Source organism: Lutra lutra, chromosome 18 (genome assembly GCF_902655055.1).
Source record: "Lutra lutra chromosome 18, mLutLut1.2, whole genome shotgun sequence".
Taxonomy (NCBI): domain Eukaryota; kingdom Metazoa; phylum Chordata; class Mammalia; order Carnivora; family Mustelidae; genus Lutra; species Lutra lutra.
In genome coordinates this window covers 31786082-31810209 of record NC_062295.1, presented here as the reverse complement: position 1 = coordinate 31810209, position 24128 = coordinate 31786082, and the positions used below count along the sequence as shown (strand labels likewise).

The window sequence follows — 24128 nt, the reverse complement described above, 5'->3', positions numbered from 1 at the left end:
AGGCCAGCGTTCCCTGAACACTCTAGAGCCCATACATCCAGGGGCACTCGTTGGGGTCCCATCCTCAGCACCCCTCACCGTCCGCCCCATCAGAACGTCCTCCGAGGCCCCAGAGGTGCTCCTGCCCTCAGGGACCCCAGCTGAACCTATCTTCCCTGACTCTCATTGCTGTCCCCATGACAGTGCTGGTCTTGGCCAATCCCGGACACCCTCCACCCTCCCGCCACTTCCACATCTCCCACCAGTTCCTCCTTGCGGGGGCCGGAGTCACAAACAGCTGGCTCCTGCTCACTTCCTCCTCCCTGGGGATCAGAGCTATTGTCTTGCCCAGGACCCTCCCTGGCCAATGACAGCCCACCGGCAGAGCTCAGCCCATTACTCAGAACCAGGTTAGTCTGTGGTTGGGGCGGGGGGGGGGAGAAGGGGGTAGGCTCTCCCATCTCCCAGAAGGGTGGGGTCCACAGCCAGGCCACCCTCACGCGCTCCCACAGCTCTCCTGGCTTCATTCATAGACCTTCTGGTTCCCAGCCAGCCACAGAGGCCTCTGGGAGGCTCTAACCGATAGCTGGTCCATGTCTGAGCTTTCATTGAGTGCCTGCTGGCCAGGTCCCGGTGAGAAGGCGGCTAGTCTGTGTGTGGAAGGGAAGAGACTAGGGACCAGGACCTTGGGTGAGACCTGCCTTGCTTCAGCAACCCCCAAGAGGGCAGCCCAGGGCTATGAGGGGAGGGCAGGAAGCCAGGGCTCCGGGCCAGCCTACACCTTCACAACCCACTGCTCCTCTCTAGGCCCACCCTTTCCATCTCCCAGATCGGGATAAAAACCCTTCTTTGCCTGCCCTGCTTCCTGGGAAATCAGAGGGGACAGGGCTTTGTGAAAGGTTAAAGGGCTCTCCACAAAGGTCAGAGATCAGTATGGGAGGAAGAGGACAACAGATGGAGGCCTTTGAGCTAGCGGGGAGACCACAGCCCCCCACAGAACTGCTGATGGTGCAGCTGCAGAAGGTTTGGTAAGGGCAGGGAGAACTGATCTGACCACCTGTCAGGGGTGAGGGCTTGGGGCAGGAGGCAAGGGAGAGGAGGAGAGAAGGAGCAAGAGCGCCCTCCCACCTCTCCCCACGAGCAAGCAATTGGTCTGATGTCTGAGCCATCCTCCCACTCCGCCCGACCCCTTTCTGGCCCCTGAACGCCCCCAGGTTGCCAGGGGTCAGTCCACAATTGCACCGCAGGGACCAGCAGGAGTCTTTGTTTTCTTAGCCAGAGCAGTGTCTGCCCTAACCTATGCCTTGGGTTTTGGGGCTGCAGAATCCAGCGGAGGTGAAGAAGCCCGGTCTGTGTCTGGTCCCCATCAGCCCCTTCTGAAGACCTCTCCGGGTGGCGTCAGTCTCCCCAGCATTGTGAAGGTGCGTAGATGGGGCAGTGCTGGGGGCTTCCCCGCCCTGCAGCCCTTGGGCTATTTCCGGTACGGGGAGCGGCGAAAGAAGAGGGCGTGGTGCTCGCCCTCGGGATTTATGAGAACCAGACGTCGACTTCCCCCGTTGCGACATCTGGGCCTCCTCGAGGTTCCCATTGTTCCCGCGGCGTGAGAGCCAAAGACTGCGGCGGCCTCAGCCGGGCGCCCATCCCCAGGGGCGCCGACGCCCCCATACACGCCACTATTCGGGCCACCCACCCGGCCCCCACCCACCCCGCTCCAGGGCACGCTTCCGTGCAGCGGGGTACTCTCGCTCCAAAAGGGGCGGCCGCAGGCCAGACCCTAACCCCCTGGGCCCCAGGGCTCCGCCGCCGCCGCCGCAGCCCCAACGAAGGTAGCACCAGCCGCGGGCGCGGTTCAGGCTCGGCGGAGGGCTGGGGGCGCGCCGGGGGCGGGGCCGGCGCGGCTCTAGGCGAGCGAGGGGGCGGGGCCCGCGCTGGGGGCGGGGCCGAGGAGGCGCGCGCCCCGCGGGCGGGGGGCACGAGGGGGAGCGGGCGGGGCGCGCGGGGCGCGCGCGGCGCGGGGCTGGGCTCGCAGCGCGCGGGGCTCGGCCGCCGGGACCGCCGAGCCGGGGCCGCGCAGGGCCCGCGAGGAGCGCACGAGCCTTCGAGGTTGCGGACGAGGGAAGGAGGAGCCCCAGCTAACGCCGGCGCCAGCCCGGAGGGAGCCCGAACCCGCCGCGGGCCATGAGCCGCCGGGCCCCAGGAGCCGGGCCGCGGTCGGGGCAGCGCTCCGCCGGCGCCCCGGCCCGCCCGGCCGCAGCTGAGCGCCTGTAGGTACGGTCTGCTTGTCCTCAGTTCCCTCGCCCATCTCCCCAGACCCGGGCCGTCCCTGAGGGTGTGCGTGTGTGTGCGCACGGCTGCCCCGGGAAGCGCGGCCGCACGCGCCCTGGTCCGCGCGTGTCGTCTTTGTGTGCGCGGGTGGGAGGGAGCGCGACGGAGGGGATGCGCCCCCGGCGCGGACCCCCTCGCCGAATCCCCCCCCCCCCAGCCGGGCGGGAGTGGCGGGAGGGGCCGAGCCGCCTCCGGAGCAGCTGCGCCCCCGCCCCCTCCTAGGGCCCAAGGCCCGCGGTGAGGCGAGCGCAGCGAGGCCCCTAGAGGAGGGGTCTCTGGCTGGGGAGCGGCGCGAGGGAGCCCGGGTCTCTTCCCTGGGCTGCGAGGGAGGGGGGCGGGCCAACCTAGAAGGAGGGTGCGAGCCCCGGGAAGACCCTATCCAGTCCACAGTCGCCCGGGCGGCACGCCCTCCATTCGGCCCTGGCGGTCTCTCTCACAGTCGCCAGTTCGGTCCGCCCACCCCGGGAGCTCTCCGACCGCCCTCGATAGTGGGGAGGACCGCTGTGGGTGCCCGAGAGGCCGGCGCCTTTAAGAAGGGGCGGGTTCATGCCCTCCATTCAGGCCCTCCGGCCTCAGCCATTGATGAACCTGCGGGGCCGCGCGGGGCCCGGAACCGCGCCAGCTCAGCGGGCCAAGGCCGAGCAGAGGCTGGGACCCGGTCCGGCACCCCCATCGGCCCACGAAGGGGGGTCTTTTAAGGGAGAAGTCCGCAGTGACTGGGGTCCCTTAGGATCCTCAGGGCGGATCGGCAGCCAGCCTCAAGAGTAACCGAACAGGAATAAGCCAGAATCAGTGTTCACACCGACTTGGTGCAGGGGAGAACCTCAGGGCTGGGAGGCAGACCGCGTTGAACCCTGCCTCTGCACTTCGAGCCTCCATTATGTACCTTGTAAAATGGAAATGGTGCTGCCTCCCTCCTAGCTGGGTGGCCAGCCAGAGTTGTCCACTCCAACGCAGGCCACTGATCATGGGGTGAGTGAGGACAGGAGGAGGGAAGTGAGTTTTCCCTAAGAGGCTTTGGTTGCCTCTATGGAGGATGTGACCTGAACCCCGCCCCCACAACTCTTGCCACTTTAAACAGATTTCCTCCTTCCTAGCTTCCCTGCTCCATCCAGGAGGCGACTGGTCAGGGGGCTGACCTAGAACCTTCCAGCTCTAGGAACTTTGGGAGAGGTCTGGTAGTAGGGGCAGTGCTCTTACGCTGACATGAGTCCGGGCGTTTATGGGGGTCTGGGAGGCAGAGTTCCCACCAACTGCTCTGCTCCCTTTACTCCGCTCTCCCTCTAGAGGGCATGCAGATGGTGGGTCAGAGATTTTGAAGCGGGTTAATCAAATGGTTCTAAGTAGTCAAGGGTTCATCATATATACATGCTTTTCCTCTTACCTGTTGTGGAAAATGTGTCGAGATTTTCTAAGCCCTTCCTCCCTCCTTAGTGGGTCTCCTAGGGAGAATACACATGCGCGTGCGTGCGCACAAACACACACACACACACACACATACACACAACCACAACGAAGAGTGGGCTTCCCCCAAGGCCAAGCTTTTGGTTTTGAGTTGATGTCCCAAGTCTCATATAATCTTCACACTAGCCCTGTGGCTTTGGTACTATTATTACCCCCATTTTACAGAGAAAGAAACAGGTTCAGGGAAGTGAAATCACTTGGGCCAGAGTCACTCAACCAACAAGCCAGGTCTCTAAGCCACTTGTCTCTGACCTGTCCTGCCCACTACTTCTTCCACTGTGTGCCCATCCTGGGTTGTGGGGAGTTGGAGTTCTAGGTGCTGTGGATCTCCTGGCTGCCATACCCACGGGGTTCTCAGAGCCTGCTTCGCTTCCTGCTTCTCATTGTTCACATGGGACCGAGGGAAGGTGGGAGCCGTGGAGCTTTGGGGAAGTTTCTCCTCCCCCCTCACCTGGTAAGGTCTGTTTCTTGGCCTCCCTCTATCTAGAGAAGGTTACAGCCTGCACCTTTTTGGGCAGAGCTAGGCAGGGTAGCAGTGTGTAGGGTTATATTATCTTTTGACTCTTGTGGATGATGCAGGGTTTGGACCCCATTCTCCAGATCCTTCAGACCCTCTGTGGATAGGGCCCCCCTGGGGGTGGGTATACAACACCTGCGGGGGGTCATGGTCTGGTGCTATTGTAGAGGGTGGAGGCGGGGACAGGACAAAGGGGGTGTTCCCAAGGCCTCCAGTGGCTCCGGGGCCTGGCAGCCGTTGGGGCAGAGGAGTTGGAGCAGAGGAGTTGGAGCAGGTGGGGCAATGCCGGGCTGGGTGCTGAGGGTCCCAGCAGAGAACAAGCAGGGGTTGGAGGAAGAGGACATAAAAGAACTCGGAAGTGGTGAGTGTGAGGTGCCTGGAGATTAGCCAGGCTGGGAGTTTAGTTGCTCAGAGAAAGACCCAAGGAAGCTTTATAAGAACCCATAGTATCCAGAGGTCTGGGATACTCAGATCTGAGTGTGGGGGGGGGGATATTGAGGTCTCGGGTAGGAGTCGCTGGTATGTGTGTCATGGAAAAGAAGGCAGACTGATGGGCTGCATAGCAGGAGCTGAGGGGGTGGGTGTCTTGCAGGTTTCAGGGGCTGGGCCAGGCAGGTCCGGAAAGGGTATGAATCTGGGCCTAGGTGAGATCCATGGCACTGGGAGAGAAGGAGAGACTTCGAGGTTGGGGAGGGGGTGCCTTTGCTCTGTACCCGGGGAGGGCAGGGATAGTGCAGCTGGAGCCATCCCAGCCTGCACTCCACCTACAGAGCCTGCCCAGGAACTGTCCAGCACCAGGTGCTCCTGAAGGAGGAGGGGCTTCCTGCCCAAGCCCCCAGACCCCAGCATAGCTCATTGTCCTGGGCCCCAGTGCCTGCTTGTCTGACTTCTGTTTCCTCCAGGGCCCACCTCAGGACTCGCCAGTTGTCCTTCCTGTCAGAGTGCCCCTTCTCAGGGTGGGCATCTCCCTTCTTTTTCCTGAGGCAGGGCCTGGGTCCCCCCCACCCTGAACCCCCTCAGAAGAGAGCTCCCCAGGGATAGGGCCTTGTTTCAAATAGCGTATGCTACAGAAAGGGACAGACCTGAATTTGACCTCACCCTCCCCTCTCGCCCATTCTATGACCCTGGACCCCCCAGCCTGTCTCCTGACACACAGTGGGAACCCAGTGAACAATAGGTCAGTCACCACGCTTGCCAGAGCCCCATTTCTTCATCTGTGCAGTGGGTGAATCCTCTCTTCCTGGCGGGGCACATATGAGGGAAGAAGGTTCTGAAACGGGCATAGCTCAATAGGGTGTGGGTTCTAGGAAAAGACCTTGGCCCCACTGTGGAGCCTGGATTTGTTGAGGTTTGGCAGGGACCATGGGAAACAGGGAGACCAGGGAGGAGGCCTCTGTAGCCATCTGCTCAGAGCAGTGAGAGGACAAGAGGGAATGGATGCAGAACATTTACAAAACGGAAGCAGAGGAGCTTTGATTTCTTAACCGATTACTTATGGAGCAGTCTCTACATCCAGCATGGGGCTCAAACTCACAACCCCGAGATCAAGAGTCACAGGCTCTTCCAACTGAACCAGCCCGGCCCCCCCAGATCTCAGGCTGTTAACCTTCTGCACTGTCCCATAGGTCAGATGACCAGGTGGGGAGGTGGGGAGATGCACAGGCAGTGGGGCCTCTGATGGGAGCACCTGGGGGCCCCCAAGGACTGGGGGGTCTGCAGGTCCCAGAGCCAGCAGGGCTTGTCCAGGTTGGGGGCATCAGTGAAAACCCAGGGGCTCACCAGAGGGCTTCCACCCTCCCCCAGGAGCAAAGGCTGGCAGCATGTGAAAGGTATGGAGGGTGGCACTGAGCACAGAGTGGCTCCAGCTCCCGGCAGCCGCCTCCTAATGGGGCTTGTCAGCATGGGCCTTGGACCACGAGGCAGCCTGCGTGGGAGAGCAGGGTGGTCCCCTTCCCAGCTAGAGACACTGATGCTCGGAAAAGCCAGGCCCACCTGAGCACCCTTCCCTCCAACCTCCAACCCACTGCCACCCAAACAGGGCAAGAGTCCCAGGGGCTCTGACTCTGCACCTGTCCCCGTCACTAGCCAGAGAACCCTCCTCCCACACCCAGTCGGAGCAAAGTCCCAGCAGGTTCAAGGTTGTTCAGACCAGAAGCGATGCCCACTTGTGCCTCTGCCGGGGTCACGGGGTGAGCACAGATACGTTGTGTGGGAGGCTTGGGGAATTCCAGCCACACCTCACTCTTGGGAGGCCTTGGTTCAGAGTCCTGCCCTGGGGGGATGCACTCTGGGGATAGGGCGGGCTGGGGACTAGCCTAGAGAGCCAACGCCCAACCGTGACACAGGGGAACGTGCCTTCCTTCCCCGGGGAAACTCAGGCAGCCAGCCTGTGGAGGAAGGGCTAGCCCAGACGTGGTCTGTGTCCTGTGGAGGAAAGGGGTGCAGAGTGGGGGCTGCAGGGGACCTCCCCCCAGAGGCCAGGAGGTCAGCTGGAAGAACGGCACGATAGAGGACAGAAGGAGCGTTCATGGTCAAGTGTGGGGTCGGGTTAGCCAGGCCCGGCCCGGCCTGAGAAGCCCAAAGGACAGGACATCAGTGGGCATGGCTGAGGCTGAGTGAGGCCTCATCTTGTGTTGGGGGGCCCCAGGTAGAGACCATAGTTTCCCCATAGTGTATGGTTCTTGGGGGGGCCACTGCCCACCCCAGCGCAGAACAGCACCCTCATTTCTGACCCCCAGCACCCCGTTGGCACTCGGCTGTCCGGGTGTTCCCCTGAGCATGGAGCTGAGCGAGGGGGAAGGAGGAGGGTCAAGGCCCTTGGTGATGGACGAGCTTGCCCAGGCCAGCTTTGCAGAGTGCTGGCTGGCTAGCTAGCTTGCTCTGCAGGGCCTCCTTCCCTTCCCCGGGGGTAGACCGTCTCCCGTGGAGGTAGAAACTGCTGCTGGGCTTCGCACACGAGGCCCCGAGGCCCCTGCAGGTTGCGGGTCAGGCTAGTGTCTCCCGCTCCCCAGGCCTCTGCCCACTGCGGGGTGGATCAATGCCCTGCCCGCCCATTAGCGGGGGTGGCTAGGCTGCCTCATCAATATTTTAAGGAATGACCTGGCCGTGGGGTCCGGAACTGCGTGTGACGGGGGCTGATGACTGGTCTTCTTTTTTGTACTGCAGCTGTGAACGCTATTTTTACCCCGGAAGGCCGGCCGCCCCCTCTCCCAGGCCTCTAACCGGTTAGGGGATGGGGTCTCTCATCTGGGTTCTCCGCGGTCCCTGGGGTTAGGAGAGCCCTTGCTTGGGTAGGTGACAGGCAAGGACTTGATTAGGCTTCCCCCGTCACGCTCCAGCCCTGGTGAAATGGGAACAAAAAGAAAGCAGGAGCCAGGCAGGTCAGCGGAGCCTCGAAACCCGCCGGGTGATGGATCAGGGGAGGGTGGTCTGTCCGGGTTGGTGCCCCTCGTTTCCAGCTCCAGTCCTTCCGGAAGAAGCCTGAAGATGAGAGACAACCCCTGCCTGTCCCTGGTCCCTGAGGGGTGACAATGGGACCCCAGTCCTCAGTGTCCAAGGGCCATGACAGCCCCAGGCCTTAGAGGCCACTGCCTAGCACCCCCATGTCACTGGTGGGGAGCCAAGGCCGGAGGAGACCCAGGGCCTGGGCTGAGATGCCGAGCCCCCTTTTGCCCAGTCCAGCGCCTTCCCCTACTGACTCAGCAGGTCTCTCCGGCTCCCTGGGGCCATAGGCAGAGGAACTGGGATCCTGCCCACAGAAGCAAGAGGGCCAAGGGCCACAGGGACCTCATGGGAGCTCGGGGAGGGAGGGCCAGTGTAGGGGGAAGGCTTTCTGGAAAACAAGTTTTACGCAGTCTAAATGCCAAGGAGAATTTCAATAGTCAGTAGAGCGAAGACGGCCATCCAGCAGGGGAGCGGCACAGGCAAACACCCAGGGGGGTCCCCAGGGAGCTGCTGGACGAGGGAGAGCCCAGGGCCAGCTGGATTCATCCACAAGCCTTCCAGGCCAGCCAGACAGAGGGGTCCAGACTGAACTTGCCCGTCTTGCTCCTGGTACCACGGGGATCCCCTTCCCCTGGCTCTGCTTTTCCCACATCTGGGTCTGGCCACCTGCAGAATGGGAGAGGGACCTGTCTACTGGCTGGTCCCTGGAGAAGGCTGGAAAGGCCTCCTGGCTCCATCATGCAGAGGTTAGGGGGCCCCCGGCTCTGCCCATGGCCACACGGACACCCTATGCTGTCCTTCCGGGAAGGGGTGGCTCTCACTTCCCATAAAGAGAGGAAGCAGGCTCAGAGGTGGGTGTTGTGATCAGCGTCCCTCACCCAGGGGGTAGTGGGGCCAGAAGGCCTGGCCCAGGACAGCCAAGTTCATTGCACTTGGTGTGATCCCCAGTTTGGGCTCCAAGGACCGTTGGGTTGGGGTTGAGCCCTCTTCTGTGGCTGCCACTTCTGGGCCTCCATCTCCCCATCGGTACCCAGTGCGGGGCTCCCTGCTGGCCGTGCTGCTTGTAACTTTGACCTCTGGAGGGCTCAATCCCTGTCCTTTCCGTGTAGCCCCCACTAGACCCAGGGGACGCTGAGGGCTGCTGGGCTGGGCTTCAGGCCTCCAGGCTCCTGGCCAGCCAGCAAGGGTGGGTAGGGGAGGTCAAGGCAGGCCTGACCTCCCAGTGCCTCCCAGGCCAGTCCCTACCCAGGACGTGACCGGGGCCACCATATCCATGGCAGGTTCTCCTCCAAGTCCCACCCCTACCTCCTGTGAGGACTAGCTGGGACCCATGCTGTGAGAGCCTCCCCCCAGGGCCCTGTCCCTCCGCTCTGCCCCTTCACCCAGCAGGAAGAACAGGGAGGACCAGGAATTGATGTGCAAAGATGCGCACTGGGACTGATTTCCTTCCTGCGCCCCCCCACCAGCCCCTGGTGGGGCAGACGGGTGTTCACACAGGCTGCTGTGTGACCCAGTGTGAGCCTCCTGGCGGTCCAGGGGGAGGAGCGGCCACTATAGGGAGCACGGCCCTGCTGGGTGAATGGATGGGCTTGGAGCACAGGAACAGGGCCTCACAGGCTTAGCTGCAGGGCTCACCCCCCAACTCCTCCCCCCACCAAATGTGCCGCCTCAGCAGGTCAGGACAGGGCCTTGGCTCTCAACCTTCCCTCGAGGCCTCAGTGGTGGTGGCAGGTGCGTTCCCACCTCTGCCATCATTTCTGGCATATGACTTGGGCCTGCCTTCTGCTCCCAAGGAGCGTCTATGCCAAATGGGGAGACAGACCTGGGAATGGACACCTGGAGCACCCCGTAACTGGCACCTGGCTAGAGGGGGTCCTGGGAGGGGACTGTTGAGCTTGGAGGAGACATTCCTGCCTCATGGTCGGGGGAGGCAGAGGGAAGGTCAGGGAAGGCTGGAGGAAGCGGCCCCTGGATTCATTATTGAAAGATGAGTAGGAGTTAGCCAGAGGAAGAAAGGAAGACCAGTGGGCCCCATTCTCCCCCAGTCCCTCCCACTATGTCCTGAAAGTCTGCCTCCCAGTTACCGTTCATCCCTGGAGAGGGGTCACTCTTCACTTCTCTCTTCACTGTCATAAGGACCAGCGCAGAGCGCCCCCCCCTCCTCCAGGATCCTGCCCAACTCCCTGCTCCCCTCCTCCCCAGTACCGGGCAGGAGTCTCTAAGCAGCCCCGCTGGCTCGGAAACCTGTCCTCTGTGCTAAGTGGCCTCATCAAGTGGCCTGTGTCCTCCCTGGGGCTGTCCTGTGGTTATTGACTGCAGATCGATGGCTGAGCTGAGCGGGAATTCCCACGGGGCTCTATGGGCCAGAGGCCCCATAGAGGATTGCACAGAAGCGGGACAGCTATCTTTATGAGGTGTTTAATTACAGAGTTTGGATCCCAGAGGAGAGATGAGATGGGTGCTCCCAGGAGCTCCGAGGGAAAGGCCACGCCAGGAAATGTGGGGATCCTGGGAGGACAGGTGAGGGCATGACCCTCTGTCTTAGTTTCCCTGAACCCCTCAGACAGGGGCTCCCCAAGGCAGGGTGGGACCACACCACCCCACCTACTCCCCACTGGTAATTTTCACCCTGGCCTGGGGGCAGGGGTAGGATATATAAACACAGTGGGCTGGAGCATTGCCCCAGGAGTGGTGGCTACCTTGGGGGACAAGGAGGTAAGGCCCCCGAATGCCTGGGCACAACCAGTAGTTTGGCGAGCCATTGTAATAAAGGCTGGACGGGCCTGGGAACCGGAGGACGCTGGCCGAGGAGCAGGCCGGAGTCCCTACATCAGGACCTCTGCAGGAAGGACGGGTTTGGATGGGAGCCCCGGAGGGAACAGGATTCCAAAAGGTGGGAAGAGTGGAGACACGGGGACGGAAAGCGGTCTAAAAGGGCAACGTGCCTTCAGTGCCAGTAGGAAAAGTGGGTCCTACTTGATCCACACTGGAGGGGTAAGCCCCGGGGTCCGGGACCCAGGGGGAGGATCCAGGCCCATCACTAACGAGCTGTGTGATCTCAGGCCCCGTGCGAGGGCTTAGGCAGTGACAGCTGTGATATGCCTGACACATCCATGTATGAACGTGTACCAGACACATTCATTTGTTCATTCAGTGTTTTTTTTTTTTTATTATTATTATTATTATTATTATTATTATTATTATTTTAGTCATCTCTGTATGCTTGAACTCCCGATCCTCAGATCGAGTCACATGCTTTACTGACTGAGCAAGCCAGGCGCCCCCATTCATTCAGTGTTTACCATGCCTACCATGAGCCCAGCACTGGGGACACAGCAGCTTAAAACTGCATTCTCAGGGGAAGGGTGTGGTGGGGAGCGGCGGGGGGTAGGGGTAGGACAACACAACCAGGCAAGGAAACAAATGGTGTGTCAGATGGGGATAAGCACCATGGAGAAAAGTAAGCAAGCGTAAGACTTGCAGAAGGCAGCGCTGAGTGGGGTGGGAACATTCCTTACTCTCAGTAGAGTGGGGTCAGGGAAGGCTACTGGGCAAGATGGTATAGAACCAGAAGCCTGAAGGAGTTGAGAGAGTGTAGGGGAGAGAACGTGCCAGGCAAGTGCAAGACAGAATTGCAGGTGCAAAGGCCCTGGGGTGGGACCCAGCAGCAGCCAGAGCAGAGTGGGTGGGGAGAGTGGCAGGAGATAAGCTCTGGGAGGTAAGTGGAGGCAGACCATGTGACACCATGGGGATTATGAGTGGGACTGCTACTTTTACTCTGAGTGGAATGGGAGGCAATCCAGGATTATGAGTAAAGGAGGGACCTGATCTGTCTTGTTTTAGGAGAGATGACTGTGTTCCTGGGTGGAGAACAGAGTGATGGCGGGGGTGGGGGGGGTGTGCCTAAGGGGTGAAGTTCCGGGGTACCAGTGAAGAGGCTGCTAAAGTAGGGCAGGGGAGAGAAGGGGTCATGTGGGGCCCCAGAGGGCAGCCCTGATGGAAAGTGGAAGAAAGGTTGAGTTCTTGGCATAATTTCAAAGGCAGAGCCAAGAGGAATGCACATGACTTCCTCCTGTCTACTTGTCTCTGGGGGCCCTCAGAAGAGGTCAGCTTGGAAGTAGGTAACAGGAGACTCTTGGGGACCTCAAATCTAGGCGCCAGGGACCCAACCTCCACTGGCCCCAGAAATGACCTTGAGAATGCTGTTTGGAGAGTGGCTGGGAAGAGGGAACCCCCTTCTGCAGACACTGCCTTTCACCTCCCTGGTTGTCCCTCTCTGCTCTGAACGGCTGCAGGATGTCATCCCCCGCCCCCAACACAGCCCCAGGGAGTCCCAGGGAGAGGGGCCCGGTGGGTGCTGAGGCCCCAGAGTCACTTCCCGCTCTTGTCGCCCACAGCCGCAGGGGGCTGCGATGGGACGGGAGCCATGAATGGTGCCGCCCCTGGCCCGGCCGCCGCCCCAGCCCCAGCCCCGGACTGGCGGCAGTTCTGCGAGCTGCACGCGCAGGCGGCCGCCGTGGACTTCGCGCACAAGTTCTGCCGCTTCCTGCGGGACAACCCAGCCTACGACACGCCCGACGCCGGGGCCTCCTTCTCCCGCCACTTCGCCACCAACTTCCTGGACGTCTTCGGGGAGGAGGTGCGCCGCGTGCTGGTGGCCGGGCCAGCGTCGCGGGGGGCGGCTGAGCCCCCCGACGCCATGGAGCCCGAGCCGGCGGGGGCCGCGGCGCTCAAGGCTGCCGCCTACGGCCACTCGCGGAGCTCGGAGGACGTGTCCACGCAGGCGGTGGCCAAGGCCCGCGTCCGCAAGGGCTTCTCGCTGCGCAACATGAGCCTCTGCGTGGTGGACGGCGTGCGCGACATGTGGCACCGGCGCGCCTCACCCGAGCCCGACGTGGGGGCCGCCCCGCGGGCCGCCGAGCCCCCCGCCGAGCCGCGGGACAAGTGGACGAGGCGTCTGCGGCTGTCGCGGACGCTGGCGGCCAAGGTGGAGCTGGTGGACATCCAGCGTGAGGGCGCGCTGCGCTTCATGGTGGCGGACGACGCAGCCGCGGGCTCTGGCGGCACCGCCCAGTGGCAGAAGTGCCGCCTGCTCCTGCGCAGGGCAGTGGCCGGGGAGCGCTTCCGGCTGGAGTTCTTCGTGCCACCCAAGGTGAGTGCCCAACCCCCGCCCAGGCAGCCGCTGAGGGTGCCAGGGCTGGCTTCCGGCCCGTTGCCTGATGACTCGCTGTCTCCTGGGACCTCCCAAACACCAGTGACAGTCGCACTTTCAGGGAGGGTGCCTTTAATGTGTCGTCCCCGCCCCCGCAGGCTGCAGCCCAGCCCCTGGTGAGTGGCCCTTCCCTGGCCCAGGTTCTGAAAGCTAAGCGTCTAGCTGTCTCCAGCACTGCTGACCCCATGAGAGCAGCCTGCCCTCTCCCCAACTTGGGGGCTGGCCATCAGAGCCCCGGGGGCAGCTGCAGGCCTCCTCCGGGATGGCAGACCGCCGTACTGGGAAAGTAGGAATCAGTGGAACAATAGTGCCTGTTCTCCGAGGACACCCGGCACACCAAGCCCTAAGTGTGGTGCCCAGTCTCATCCCCCAGAACCCCTGTAGGATGGGCATCACGGTCCCCAGGTCACAGAAGAAAGAACAAAGGAGTACTCTGAGAGGAGGTGTGGCCTGTCCAAAGTCCCAGAGCTGGTGGGTGGCAGAGCTGGGCTATTAATACCCACTACCCTGGTGGTCCCGAGAATGGAGGAGCGTGGACATGGGAGCTGCTTGTGTGCTGGGAAGTTCAGAAAGGGGGGAGGCTGTGCTGGCACAGCCACTGGCAGCACCCTAAGAACCAGCCAGCCCTCCCCCAACTCCTGGGCCCACTCTACTCCCTGGCACCTTTAATCACCCCGAGCCTCGCACCTCTTTCCATCTCCCAGGCTGTCAGGACTCTGGGTGCGCCTCCTTGCCTCTCCCCACTTGAGGGGCAGGGTGTGGGCTCCCCAAGGCTGGGCACCCACGAGCCACGTGGACTCTGGAGAAATGATTTCCCCGGGAAACCCACGTATTCCTTTGAGTTGTAGGACCCAGACATCCCAAGGGTTTTCTCCCTGCCAGGCCCCCACCATTAGGCCCCCGAGAGAATTCCTAGACCACTAAGTCCAGCTCCACCACTTGTGAGAGAGAGACTGAGGCCTGGTGAGTGGGGTAGGCGGGGTGGGGCTGGTCCAGAGTCACCCGGAGGGCAAGGGCAGAGGCCCAGGGCTCAATGCCTCTGGGCCTGAGTGGCAGTGACAGCTGCCCGGCTGTAAATAGTGTCTGCTGCCCTTGTGGGGGAGGGGTGCAGGGGCTGGGCCTCTTCCTGAGTCTGTCCTGTCCTACCATGCACCGCTGGCGGAGGGCAGGGCCCCTGCAGGAAGGCAGGCAGCTGGGTTCCTAACCCCTGATCTGGCCTTGGACCCTCCTTTTCCCAAGGAAGTACTTGTGAATTTAGGAGAGAGCCCCGTAGAAGGCAGGTGATACCCATGGTAAGGGCTTAGGTCAGGCTCCCCAACTGTGTTGGGCCCCAGGGTGAGTGAGCCCCCACGGGGCATCCCTCCTGATACCCCTTCCCAGTGCTTTTTAGTTCTGTGTACCCCGCCACGGTCCAGATCTCCTTCTGCCCCTAGAGGCCTGGCCGCACCCTCAGGGCCCAGGAGTGTGGGGTCTGCAGTTCAGGGACCTTTTCCCCGGGGTCCTCAGACTTCCCTCTCACATGACTCCATGAGTCAAGGCTCTGGACACCTGCACCCTCATCCTGCAGGAAGTCCTTTGCCAGGACAGCCCTGGGGAGCCGGGGAGCAGTGGGCCTGGCCCATGCCATCAGAAGCCATCAGGAAACCAGCATGTTTAGGACCGGATGGTAAACCTCGGGGGAGAGGGCAGTGGGACCTCTGGGGGCCCGAAGGAGGGGAAGCTTGGACTGTCTCAGTGTCCACTAGGAGCAGAGCCCCCAAGACCGGCCTCTCTGGAGGCATGAGCTGAGGGAGCAAAGGCTACAGGCGGGACACTGCCTGCTGGCTCTGGCCAGGGAATGGGAACGGTGAGGTGTGGCTAGAGCAGGGGCAGAGGCCACTCACTGAGCTAGGACGGCACATCTCAGAGGCCAGGCACGGGAATCAGCCCCTCCGGCCAGCTAAAGCCCAGCTAAAGCCCCCAGTCCGGGCCCGCACCGTCCCATCTGTGTCTGCTCTCCTGACTCTGGGACCATGACCCCCTGCCCCACTGGCTGGCAGGATGGCCTGCCCTGGTCCGCTGAGGCCCTCAGTCTCTGCTCCAAGCCCAGCCCTGTGCTCGCTCGCTGGCTGGCGGCCAGAGCTACCAGGAATTCCCATCAGCCTGCCCACCCAGTATGTGGCCCTTCCCTTTCCTACTGAGAAAGTCCCTGTTCGGGAGCCCAAGCCCTGCTGGGAAGCTGTCTCAAGCCATCCCTGGGGGATTTTAGGGTCGTGGCCATGAGTTCTGGAGCAAAGTGGGAAGGGCCAAGTGGCCCTCCATGGGAGCCCTGACAGCTCACCTTGGTTAAACCCCACACTGGTCCCTTTCCCTCCACCCGGGACACAGCCCTGCCCTGCTCCAGGAGCCCCGTTCTAAGTCAGGGACTCCAGAGCCATGCTCTGGGAAGTCTGGTCTAAAGCAGGGAGGGTAGCATTTTTTTTTCCGCAGGCGTACTAAAATGGACTTGAAATTATCTTACCCCGTTATACACAGGATAAACATTGTCTGGTGAGATGTTCATTCCAAAGACATTCTTACCTAAGTTCACATGTAGTGGGTCCCAATGTCAAATCTATTGCTTGGTATGGGTCAGGGTAAAAAATGTGAAAACCACAGATGTGGTGGGTGCCCAGGGCAGGAGGGCAGCCCGGGTGGAGTTTTCCCCTTGGCGCTCAGAGGTGGGAGATTCAGAATTCCGTTCCAGCTCTGTGACTTGCTGTGTGACTGTGTGGGGAGGCCCTTTTGTTTCCCAGAAGCTCCCTCAACTTACCCATCTGGGAACTGGAGCCAGGGCCGCCATGGTGCTCCCAGCTGAGGGCACCCCTGACCTCGGAGGGGTGGAAGGGTGCAGAGCATTTCAGAAGACCCTGGCTGACTCTCTCACTGCCCCTTTGGCCTCCCAGGCCTCCAGACCCAAGGTCAGCATCCCTCTCTCGGCCATCATCGAGGTCCGCACGACAATGCCCCTGGAGATGCCAGAGAAAGACAACACGTTTGTGCTCAAGGTGAGACCCACCCCGGGCCCCAGGAATCCCCCGGCCACCCCAGGCCATCGCTGCCTTGGGCGGCACAGCCTGAGGCTAGCATGGGAGAGAGGGTGAGGAGTTAGCCGAGAGGCCCAGGGAGGGAGCTCTGGTGGCAGGGCCCTGGAGTAGCCACAGTGTCTGGCACACAGCTAGGACTTGAATCCAGGTCTGGGCTATGGCGCTGTGGGCTCAGGGTGTCACACTGTCTGGGGCCCCCCGTTCCCATTTCCTCCTGGCCCAGTGCAGCTCCCCTGAGTTTCACTTCCTTGCCCCCCCTTCCCCAACTGGACCCAGCATATACCCACCCCATAGCCTGTGGCAGTTATGCAAATGCCCCCGGCTCTGGGCACCGGAGTGTGGGAACCGGCCTGGTCCCACAGAGGGCACAAAGGCACGGTGGGTGGGGAGGCACCCCGGTGGGTCTGGGGGCCACTCGTCCTTTTCCCAGGCTCCGCCTCGCCAGGGCGACCGGCTTGGGTTGCTGAGGACACAGCTCCCGGCTGCCAGGGCTGTGGCCCTGGACCTCCTCAAAGCACTGGGTGTTTGTCAAGCCAAGTCCCTAAGGAGGCCCAGAGTTAGCCACAGACTCCCTTATTCATTTACCAAACATGTGTCAACCCCATATCCTGAGTCACCCCAGGTCCCCGGAGCTGAGGACGTAGTTCCTCCCCGCCTGGCATGCTTGTCTGCTGGGTGAGACAGGCCCAGGGCCTCGCTCCCGACAGCCAGCTGGCCACCATGCTGCCACCCGCACCCAGGAGCCCTGACAAGGGGGCTCACCTGCCGGCCCCACGCTGGGCCTCAGTTTCCCCATCTATTCAGACTGGGGTGGAAGGTAGTCTCTGAGCCCCTCCCAGCTCCAAGGTGCTGGCAGGCAGCCGACTGCACTTTCACCAGGACACACACCGGAAGCTGAGAGCCTGGGGCCTTGGTATCACAGAGATCTGGGTTCGGGTTCCAGTGCTGCCACTGAGCGCATGTGCGAGCAAGTCACCTGCCCTCTCTGACCCTCAGTCCTCTCCTCCGTGAAATGGGGAAAACCTGCCGCCTCCCTTGCTGGGAGGAGGTCGTCACACATGGGCAGGATGACGCTCTGGGCGCTATCTCTCCCGCTCACGTGGCCCCAGAGATAGGGTTCCAGGCGCTAAGGCGTGGGAGGCCTTTAGCTCCACGTGCTAGGCCAGCCGGCCCTTCACGGGCCTGACGGCTGGGGTGCTGTTCTGCCCCGTCTCCGGGTTGCCAGGCCAGCATGGCTTCCTCAGAGGCTGCGGCTCCAGGACCCGAGGACCTGAGCTCAGGGGGGGCAGGACCTCAGCCCCAGCGATCCCCACTGCGGGGTCCTCGAGGGAGGGGCTGCTGAAGGTGCGGCCACAGCTCTGCCGCCGGCCCCCGACCTAGGCTTGAGGTGGTGCCTGATGGTGACCCCACTGTCGTCCCTGCTGCCCATGCCTGTGAGCCCCCATGGGGGAGGGGTGGGATGAACCGTTTGCCCCAGAGTCTGCAGCCCTGTGCTGAGGGCTGGACTCTGGGCCACTCTGTCCCCAGGTCGAGAATGGAGCCGAGTACATCCTGGAGACCATTGACTCGCTGCAGAAGCACTCGTGGGTAGCTGACATCCAGGGCTGCGCGGACCCTGGGTGAGTGCCCGGGCGGCCCCAGAATGGGTTTGAGGGTGCTGACCGAGTAGTGCCCTGTGGTGCCCCCATACAGGGTGGGGTCTTTGGTGAGGGCAGAACCTGAGTTTGGGAAGTAGGTTTTCTCGTGGCATTCCTGGCTGGGGTCGCCTGTACCCCCAGCCCCAACAAGCTCTTTGGGACCCGCTCCATAGGGCCAAGGCCTAGGGACCCAGAAGAAAGTTGGACTGAGACTTGTCCTTACAGTAGGGGAATCTGAGACCACTAGGACACGGGCAGTGACAGGGGGAGCCCAAAGGGCTAGGGGTGACGGAACAGAAGCAAGGCCCCGAATCCAGCCCTAGGGCTCAGAGGTGTACTGGTAGAAGTCCTCCCTTTCTCCAAGACTTAAAGGAAGAGCAGGCTTGAGCCAGGCAGAGGGGCATGAGGGCCTGGAGCTTAGAGGGGATGGCCGGGCCTTTCAGCAGCCAGACGTAGAGCTGATGCGGGGGGCCTTGATGAGAGCCTGGGAGGCTGGTAGGTGGGGGCAGTGAGCAGCCATGGCTAGGAGTGAGCAGAGGGCAGTTACGGTCCGCTGTGTGCGGATGCGAGGCTGGGAAGCTGGCCTCGTGATCCGAGAGAGATCCCGAGGCCAGGAGTAGGAGGGGTAGGCCGGCCAACAGCCAAGCATTTGGCAGGAGCTCTTCTGGCTAATGGGGTGAGCCAGGCCCGGGGGGAGGGGCCGCTGCTTTCTAATTAACAGCTTCATTTGAGGAAGCGCAATTAAAGGCTTGAGTGCCTTCCAGGCCGCCCCACCCCCTGCCCCAGCCCCCAAATGGCTATAATCCCTCCCCTGCCACCCTCCCAGCCATCTGCTCTGCACAGTCTTCCCCCAGCCCCTGTGAAGGTGAACCTCACTTTGCGGTCTTATGGAGCTGGCTGGGTCCCAGACAACTCATGTCACAGACAGGGAGACAAAGGCCAGGGCGGGGAAGGGAGCTGTCCTGCCATCATTTGAGGGACAGCCCCCGGGGTCCCAAGATGAGGCCAGCCCCTCGTGGGTCAGTGGGCAGGGTTCACGTGGCCTCGAGGAGGACTGCACTGACTCGGAGACCTCCCCATATGGCTCATTCATGTCCCCGGTGGCCACAGAGCAAGCTGATGGTATGGGACAGGGGGACATGAAGGTAGAGGGACCCAGATGAGCAGGATAGGGCTGCCGCTGGCCATGGGACCGTCAGCCATCGCTGGGGGCTCCACGAGCAGCCAGTGGTTGGGGTCTGAGTCCCGTGGTGGGACACAATTGTGCCTCCCACCTTCGCAGGGACAGCGAGGAAGATGCTGAGCTGTCCTGTGCCCGGGGAGGCTGCCTGGCCGGCCGAGTGGCCTCTTGCAGCTGTGAGCTGCTGACCGATGGTACGTGTGGGCGGAGCGGGCTGGGGGAGCGGAGGGCAGGGTCAGAGGGGGCGCTGGGGCCCGGATGGTTCAACAGATGATGTGCTTCCCACCTGCCACTTCTCCAGCAGGCGACCTGCCCCGGCCCCCAGAGACAACGGCAGCCGTGGTGACCGCTCCACACAGCCGAGCTCGAGATGGCGTTGGGGAGTCCCTGGCCCATGTCCCGCTGGAGACCTTCCTGGAGACCTTGGAGTCCCCAGGTGGTGGGAGCAGGGACAGCAGTAATACAGGTGTGTGCACAGTCTTCTGTCCCTGGGCCTCCTTCCTGCCCTCCCGCCCCCCGCCCCCTGCCCACACACCCCAGGCCACAGGGGCCCTCTGGCTCCCTCCGAGGCCCTTCTCGAGCCTCAGAAGCCATGACGTTCCATCCCACTGGGCATACTGCATGGCAACTCAGTAGTTCTGGCTTTTATGGGGAAGTCCGGGAAGGTGACCCTTCCCACAGGCCCTGGATTCCATAAAAGATGCTCAGAGGAAGGAGTGGAGGATAAAGGGTTGGGACCAGGGTCGGGAACAAGGAGACTTGACTTGTTCCCAGGTTTCCTGCTGACTTACGGACTGACTCTAGGATCGTCCGTCTCCCCCTGCCTCAGTTTACCTGATACGCTGAACTAGTGGATTGGGTTGGCTCCCTGACTCGTTCTAAGATCATTCCAACAGCATTTTGCATGCGAATACCCAAGAAGCCGTTGCGGGTCCTCTCTCACTGACTCCCCGCCTCGGCTCCCCCACGCCCCTCACACCATCGTCCTTCTCTAGGAGAAGAGGGAGCGGAGCCAGAGCCCGAGGCTGAGCCCCAGCTGGAGCTCTCCGACTACCCCTGGTTCCACGGGACGTTGTCAAGGGTCAGGGCAGCTCAGCTGGTGCTAGCAGGGGGGCCCCGGAGCCACGGCCTCTTCGTGATCCGCCAGAGTGAGACTCGGCCTGGGGAGTACGTGCTGACCTTCAACTTCCAGGGCAAAGCCAAGGCAAGTCAGCTGGGGATGGTCAGGGGGAAGGTGGGGTGCACAGGGCCAGTGTGGCCAGCCCTGAGGGAGGAGTACTGAGATGGTCCTGGGCCCGAGGTTGCGCCCGTGCCCCGGGAACAGGCCTGACTTCCCACAAGCGCACCGGTACCCCACCTGCGTCCTCCCACTCACCTCCCTGAGGGCTGCATTCAGCCCAGATGTGGCTTCTTAATTATCCAGATGGGGAAGTCACCCACTGGTGGCTGAGCCCACAGGAGGCCGGGCCCTTCTGAGGGTTTCAGTTTGACCCTGTGCACCGGGGATCGCTTACCACTAAGGCTTCTGAGGGTCTCTGCCCATAGCCACACTGGTGCAGGGCCAAGGTCAACCAAGGCCCTCCTGCCCCACCCACCTGCAGATAGCCCCTCTTCTTCCCAGCTTGGGTCAGTTCACCGATACCTCCTGGGCCCCAGCTCTGAGCCAGGCCTGTGGCAGCCCCAGGATCACAGAACCACACCCAGGCGGGCCCTCAAGAGCCGGGCAGGAGGGGAGGCCTCGTACTGGGCCACAGGGCTGCCGCACATTTACGGCGAGCGGTTCTCCCGACCCCAACACCCAGAGTAAAGGCTCAGTGACCTTGAGAATCCTCAAGGTGAAGAAGGGCGATCCAGACGGGGCACAGCAAGGGGGTAGCAGTGCGCCCGGATCGGGGGGCTCTCAAGGAAGGGCCCTGTGTGCTAATAATTATAAGGTACAAAGGAAACTATGACAGAAAAGTCAAATGATGTTGGGGCAGGTGGAGGGGGGGCGGGGCTTGTGGTTACAATGAGACCAGAATGGGCGGAAACCTCCACCCCGCTTCCCCGACCATCCCAAATTTCCGATAAAGAAAGAGACCTGGCCCCAGCTCCTCCCAGGACACGGTTCCCGTCTGTCCCTGCTGGAGGAGGGGGCACCCCAGGACTCTGCTCCAGGCCTGCCCTGGTGGTCAGTGTCCCAACCCCCAACTGGCCTGGCCCAGGCCCTCCCCTGGGCATCTCTCCTTGGCAGCGGTGGCCCTAGCATGGAAGAGGCAGCACTCCCCGCCGGGGACACTTCCTTGGAAAGCAGCTGCCCTTACCAGTTCCTCTGGCAACCGGGCGCTTAACACTGTCCCCAGCAGCCCAAAGTTTGCTTCTGGGCCAACACCGCCCCAGGCGGCCTCCCGGGAGCGCCTGGATCTGACTCATGCCCAAGCCAGAGGCTAGGATGCGGCCCAGCCCTCTGTGGGGTGTAGAGGGCGGTTGAAGCAGGGCGGGAGGCTCCTCTCCTTCCAGGGGCATGACCCGGACTTGAACTCGCCCCAGTGGCTGCCCTCTCAGAGCTGGGTGACTGGCCACGGTTTGACCAGTTGGTTGTGGGGTAGAGCAGGACCTCCAGTCCCCTGCGTGCACACCTCTTAGGCAGCTCCTTTCACCTTCAAATAAGAAACATTTGGAAGGTTTTCCCGAAAATTGAGATGCACCGGCCCCCTGAGGCCCAACTCTGCCTGGACCCATGCCCTTAAAGGCCGAACCCAGACTTGAGGCTGTGCCGGAACCCTCCCACTATGCTGTTCCTCTCCCGCTGAGCCCCTGCCCTGGGCTGCCAGGAATGCTCTGTGGGTTCCCCGCACTGTTCTGGCAATTACAGGCCCTGCTGAGTGGCAGAACTCATTCAGGAGGTGCCTTCATGCCTCCCACCCCCAGGGCTTCTCTGTCCTTTATGCAGGGGGCCAGGCCACCTTGCCCTCCTGGGCTTGGAGTCACATGCATAACCTAAAACCGTTCTATCTCTGACCCTTTCTCACCCCCCACGAGACAGCCGGTCTTCCTCCTGCGGGACACACATTGAGCAAAACAGGGCCGAAGCCAGAGACCTGTGGCTCACCACTAGAGACCACTCTGGCTTGTGGTTCATCCCCCAACGCACCTGTCACGTGTGGGCCCTGGAGACCCGCGGAGGAACCAGCCCTGTTCCTTGTGGTCCCGGTGCTCTCACTGCAACACCATTAAGAAGGACATGGGGTCACTCCTCCCCAGCTAGCCTCAGGGTTGTTTCTGCTTTCCCCCACCGCACCCCCCGACACCCCTCTCCCAGGCTTCAGCTCTGCAGGAACAGCAGCAGGCAGATTCCTAGCCTGCCGAGGTGGGAGAGTCACACAAATGAGTTTTCTTCCTAACTCCGTGACTGGGGTGGGGGAGGGAGTCCCTCCCTCCCTCCCTATGCCTCAGTTTCCCCATCGCTAACATGGGGGCTTTCATTTCTACCTTCTGGGACTGTTGGAGACTAGAGATGGGGGTGCAGAGGGCATGAGGCGTGTGCTCCTAGCATAGGGACCAAATTCATGGCTCGATTCCGTCCCAGCCTGGCTATTACCCTGCCCCCCGACTAGGGGAGTGACCCCCTGAGATGGGGCTCAATGTGTGAGGTGCCCCTGCTCTGACACAGCCCCGCATGGCCTCTGTGAGACTTGGTACTGGTAATGACCCCCAGAGGCGCTTGCAAAGCAGTTGGCTGGCCGGGGACCCCACCGCTGACCACACCCACCTGTGCCCACAGCACCTGCGCCTGTCCTTGAACAGCCACGGGCAGTGCCACGTACAGCACCTGTGGTTCCAGTCCGTTCTCGACATGCTGCGTCACTTCCACACCCACCCGATCCCACTGGAGTCCGGGGGCTCCGCAGATATCACCCTACGCAGCTACGTGCGGGCCCAGGGCCCCCCACCCGGTAAGACTTCCCCAGGTGGCCTATGTGATGGCTCTAGAAGACAGGTGCGCCTTAGGGAGAGGGAGGCACCCACAGGCTGCTATCCAGCCTCCGTGGGAAGAACACGGGGTCTTGGGCAGGTGTAAGCAGTCCGGGCCATCAGGACTGGAGGGAGAGTGGCGGCGCGGGCCCCGTCCAGGTCCTGAGTGACTGGGGGCAGGCGGAAGGAGGTGGCTCACAGGCAGCACGGAGGGATCCCCTGCAAAGTTGGGGCTCCCCGGAGCGGCTGAAGGAAGTGTTGGAGGGGCTGGGAAGGGTGTCCGGCATGCGCGTTTATGGGACATCTGGTATCCAGGGAGGGGAGCTGGAACCAGGAGAGCCAGGTCACACGGGGCAGGGGCTGGGGACAGCGGGGACGATGGTGGCCGCCTGGGCCCTGACGCGCCCTTGTTCTCCCGCCACAGCCCCGGGGCCCTCGGCCGGCGCCGCGCCCGCGCCCCCCGCCTGCTGGAGCGAGCCGGCCGGCCAGCACTACTTCTCCAGCCTGGCCGCCGCCGCCGCCTGCCCTGCCGCCGCCGCCTGCCCTCCCGCCTCGCCCTCCGAGGCGGGCGGAGCCTCGTCCTCGTCCGCCTCGTCGTCCTCCGCCGCGTCCGTGCCGGCCGCCCCGCGCCCCGCCGAGGTCCCGCTGAGCGCGCGCAGCCGCAGCAACAGCGCCGAGCGCCTCCTGGAGGCGGCGGGCGGAGGCGCCGACGAGCCCCCGGAGGCCGCGCCGGGCGAAGGAGCTCGGGGCCGCACGCGCGCCGTCGAGAACCAGTATTCTTTCTACTAGCCCGGCGCGGCGGCGCCAAGGCCCTGGGGCCACCCCGCCCCGCCGCCCGCCATGCGGTCACCCCCGTGCCCGTCCGCCCGTCCGGCCGGCCCCAGCCCGGCGCTGGGTGGGAAAAGCGAAGCTCTTCAGTGAAGACATAAATGTTATTAAAGAGCCTGTTTTAGGGACTGCACAAGGCTCTCCTGTCATCCTTTCTGATGCCCTGCTCTCGGACATCGCTCCTCTGGGACTGCGGGAAAGGACGGCGGGGGTGGGGCGGCGAACCACACATGGCACCTCCACCTCCTTCCTCCGCATGGAGCCCACAGTGGCCTGGGGCCTGCCCGGCCCCCACCCAGCTTTGTCTTTGAGGGAACCGAGCTCCCCGTCTGGCAGGGAGACATCCAGAGGGGAGACAACCAGCGGTACCTGAAGGAGGCACAGAGCTGACCCTCGAGGGAACTGCCCACGGGGTAGGGATGGGGGAGGGGGCTTTAGTGGAATTCCGGGTGAGCGGTGACCTGAGCGGACGCTTAGGGGACAGAATACAGGGCGGCAGAGGGAAAGAGGAGAAGGAAGAGGT

At 62.5% G+C, this 24128-nt stretch overlaps 1 protein-coding gene across 4 annotated transcripts; it reads left to right on the top strand.

The window, feature by feature from the left end:
• The first annotated feature begins 250 nt into the window (after window positions 1-250).
• On the top strand, window positions 251-23755 carry SH2B2 (SH2B adaptor protein 2). 4 transcript variants are annotated; one of them, XM_047712796.1, is made up of 10 exons: window positions 251-389; window positions 1303-1400; window positions 12127-12881; window positions 15866-15967; window positions 17534-17625; window positions 18926-19017; window positions 19125-19289; window positions 19819-20027; window positions 22587-22758; window positions 23202-23755. In XM_047712796.1, exons 3-10 carry the CDS (start codon window positions 12156-12158, stop codon window positions 23564-23566), a joined length of 1923 nt encoding a protein of 640 aa, XP_047568752.1. In that variant the 5' UTR covers window positions 251-389; window positions 1303-1400; window positions 12127-12155; the 3' UTR covers window positions 23567-23755. The 4 variants fall into 4 exon arrangements, with proteins under 4 accessions (XP_047568752.1, XP_047568753.1, XP_047568751.1 ...); XM_047712797.1 differs by lacking the exons at window positions 251-389; window positions 1303-1400 and adding an exon at window positions 1964-2247 and having other exon boundaries at window positions 19128-19289; XM_047712795.1 differs by lacking the exons at window positions 251-389; window positions 1303-1400 and adding an exon at window positions 1965-2247.
• The last annotated feature ends 373 nt before the right edge of the window (window positions 23756-24128 follow it).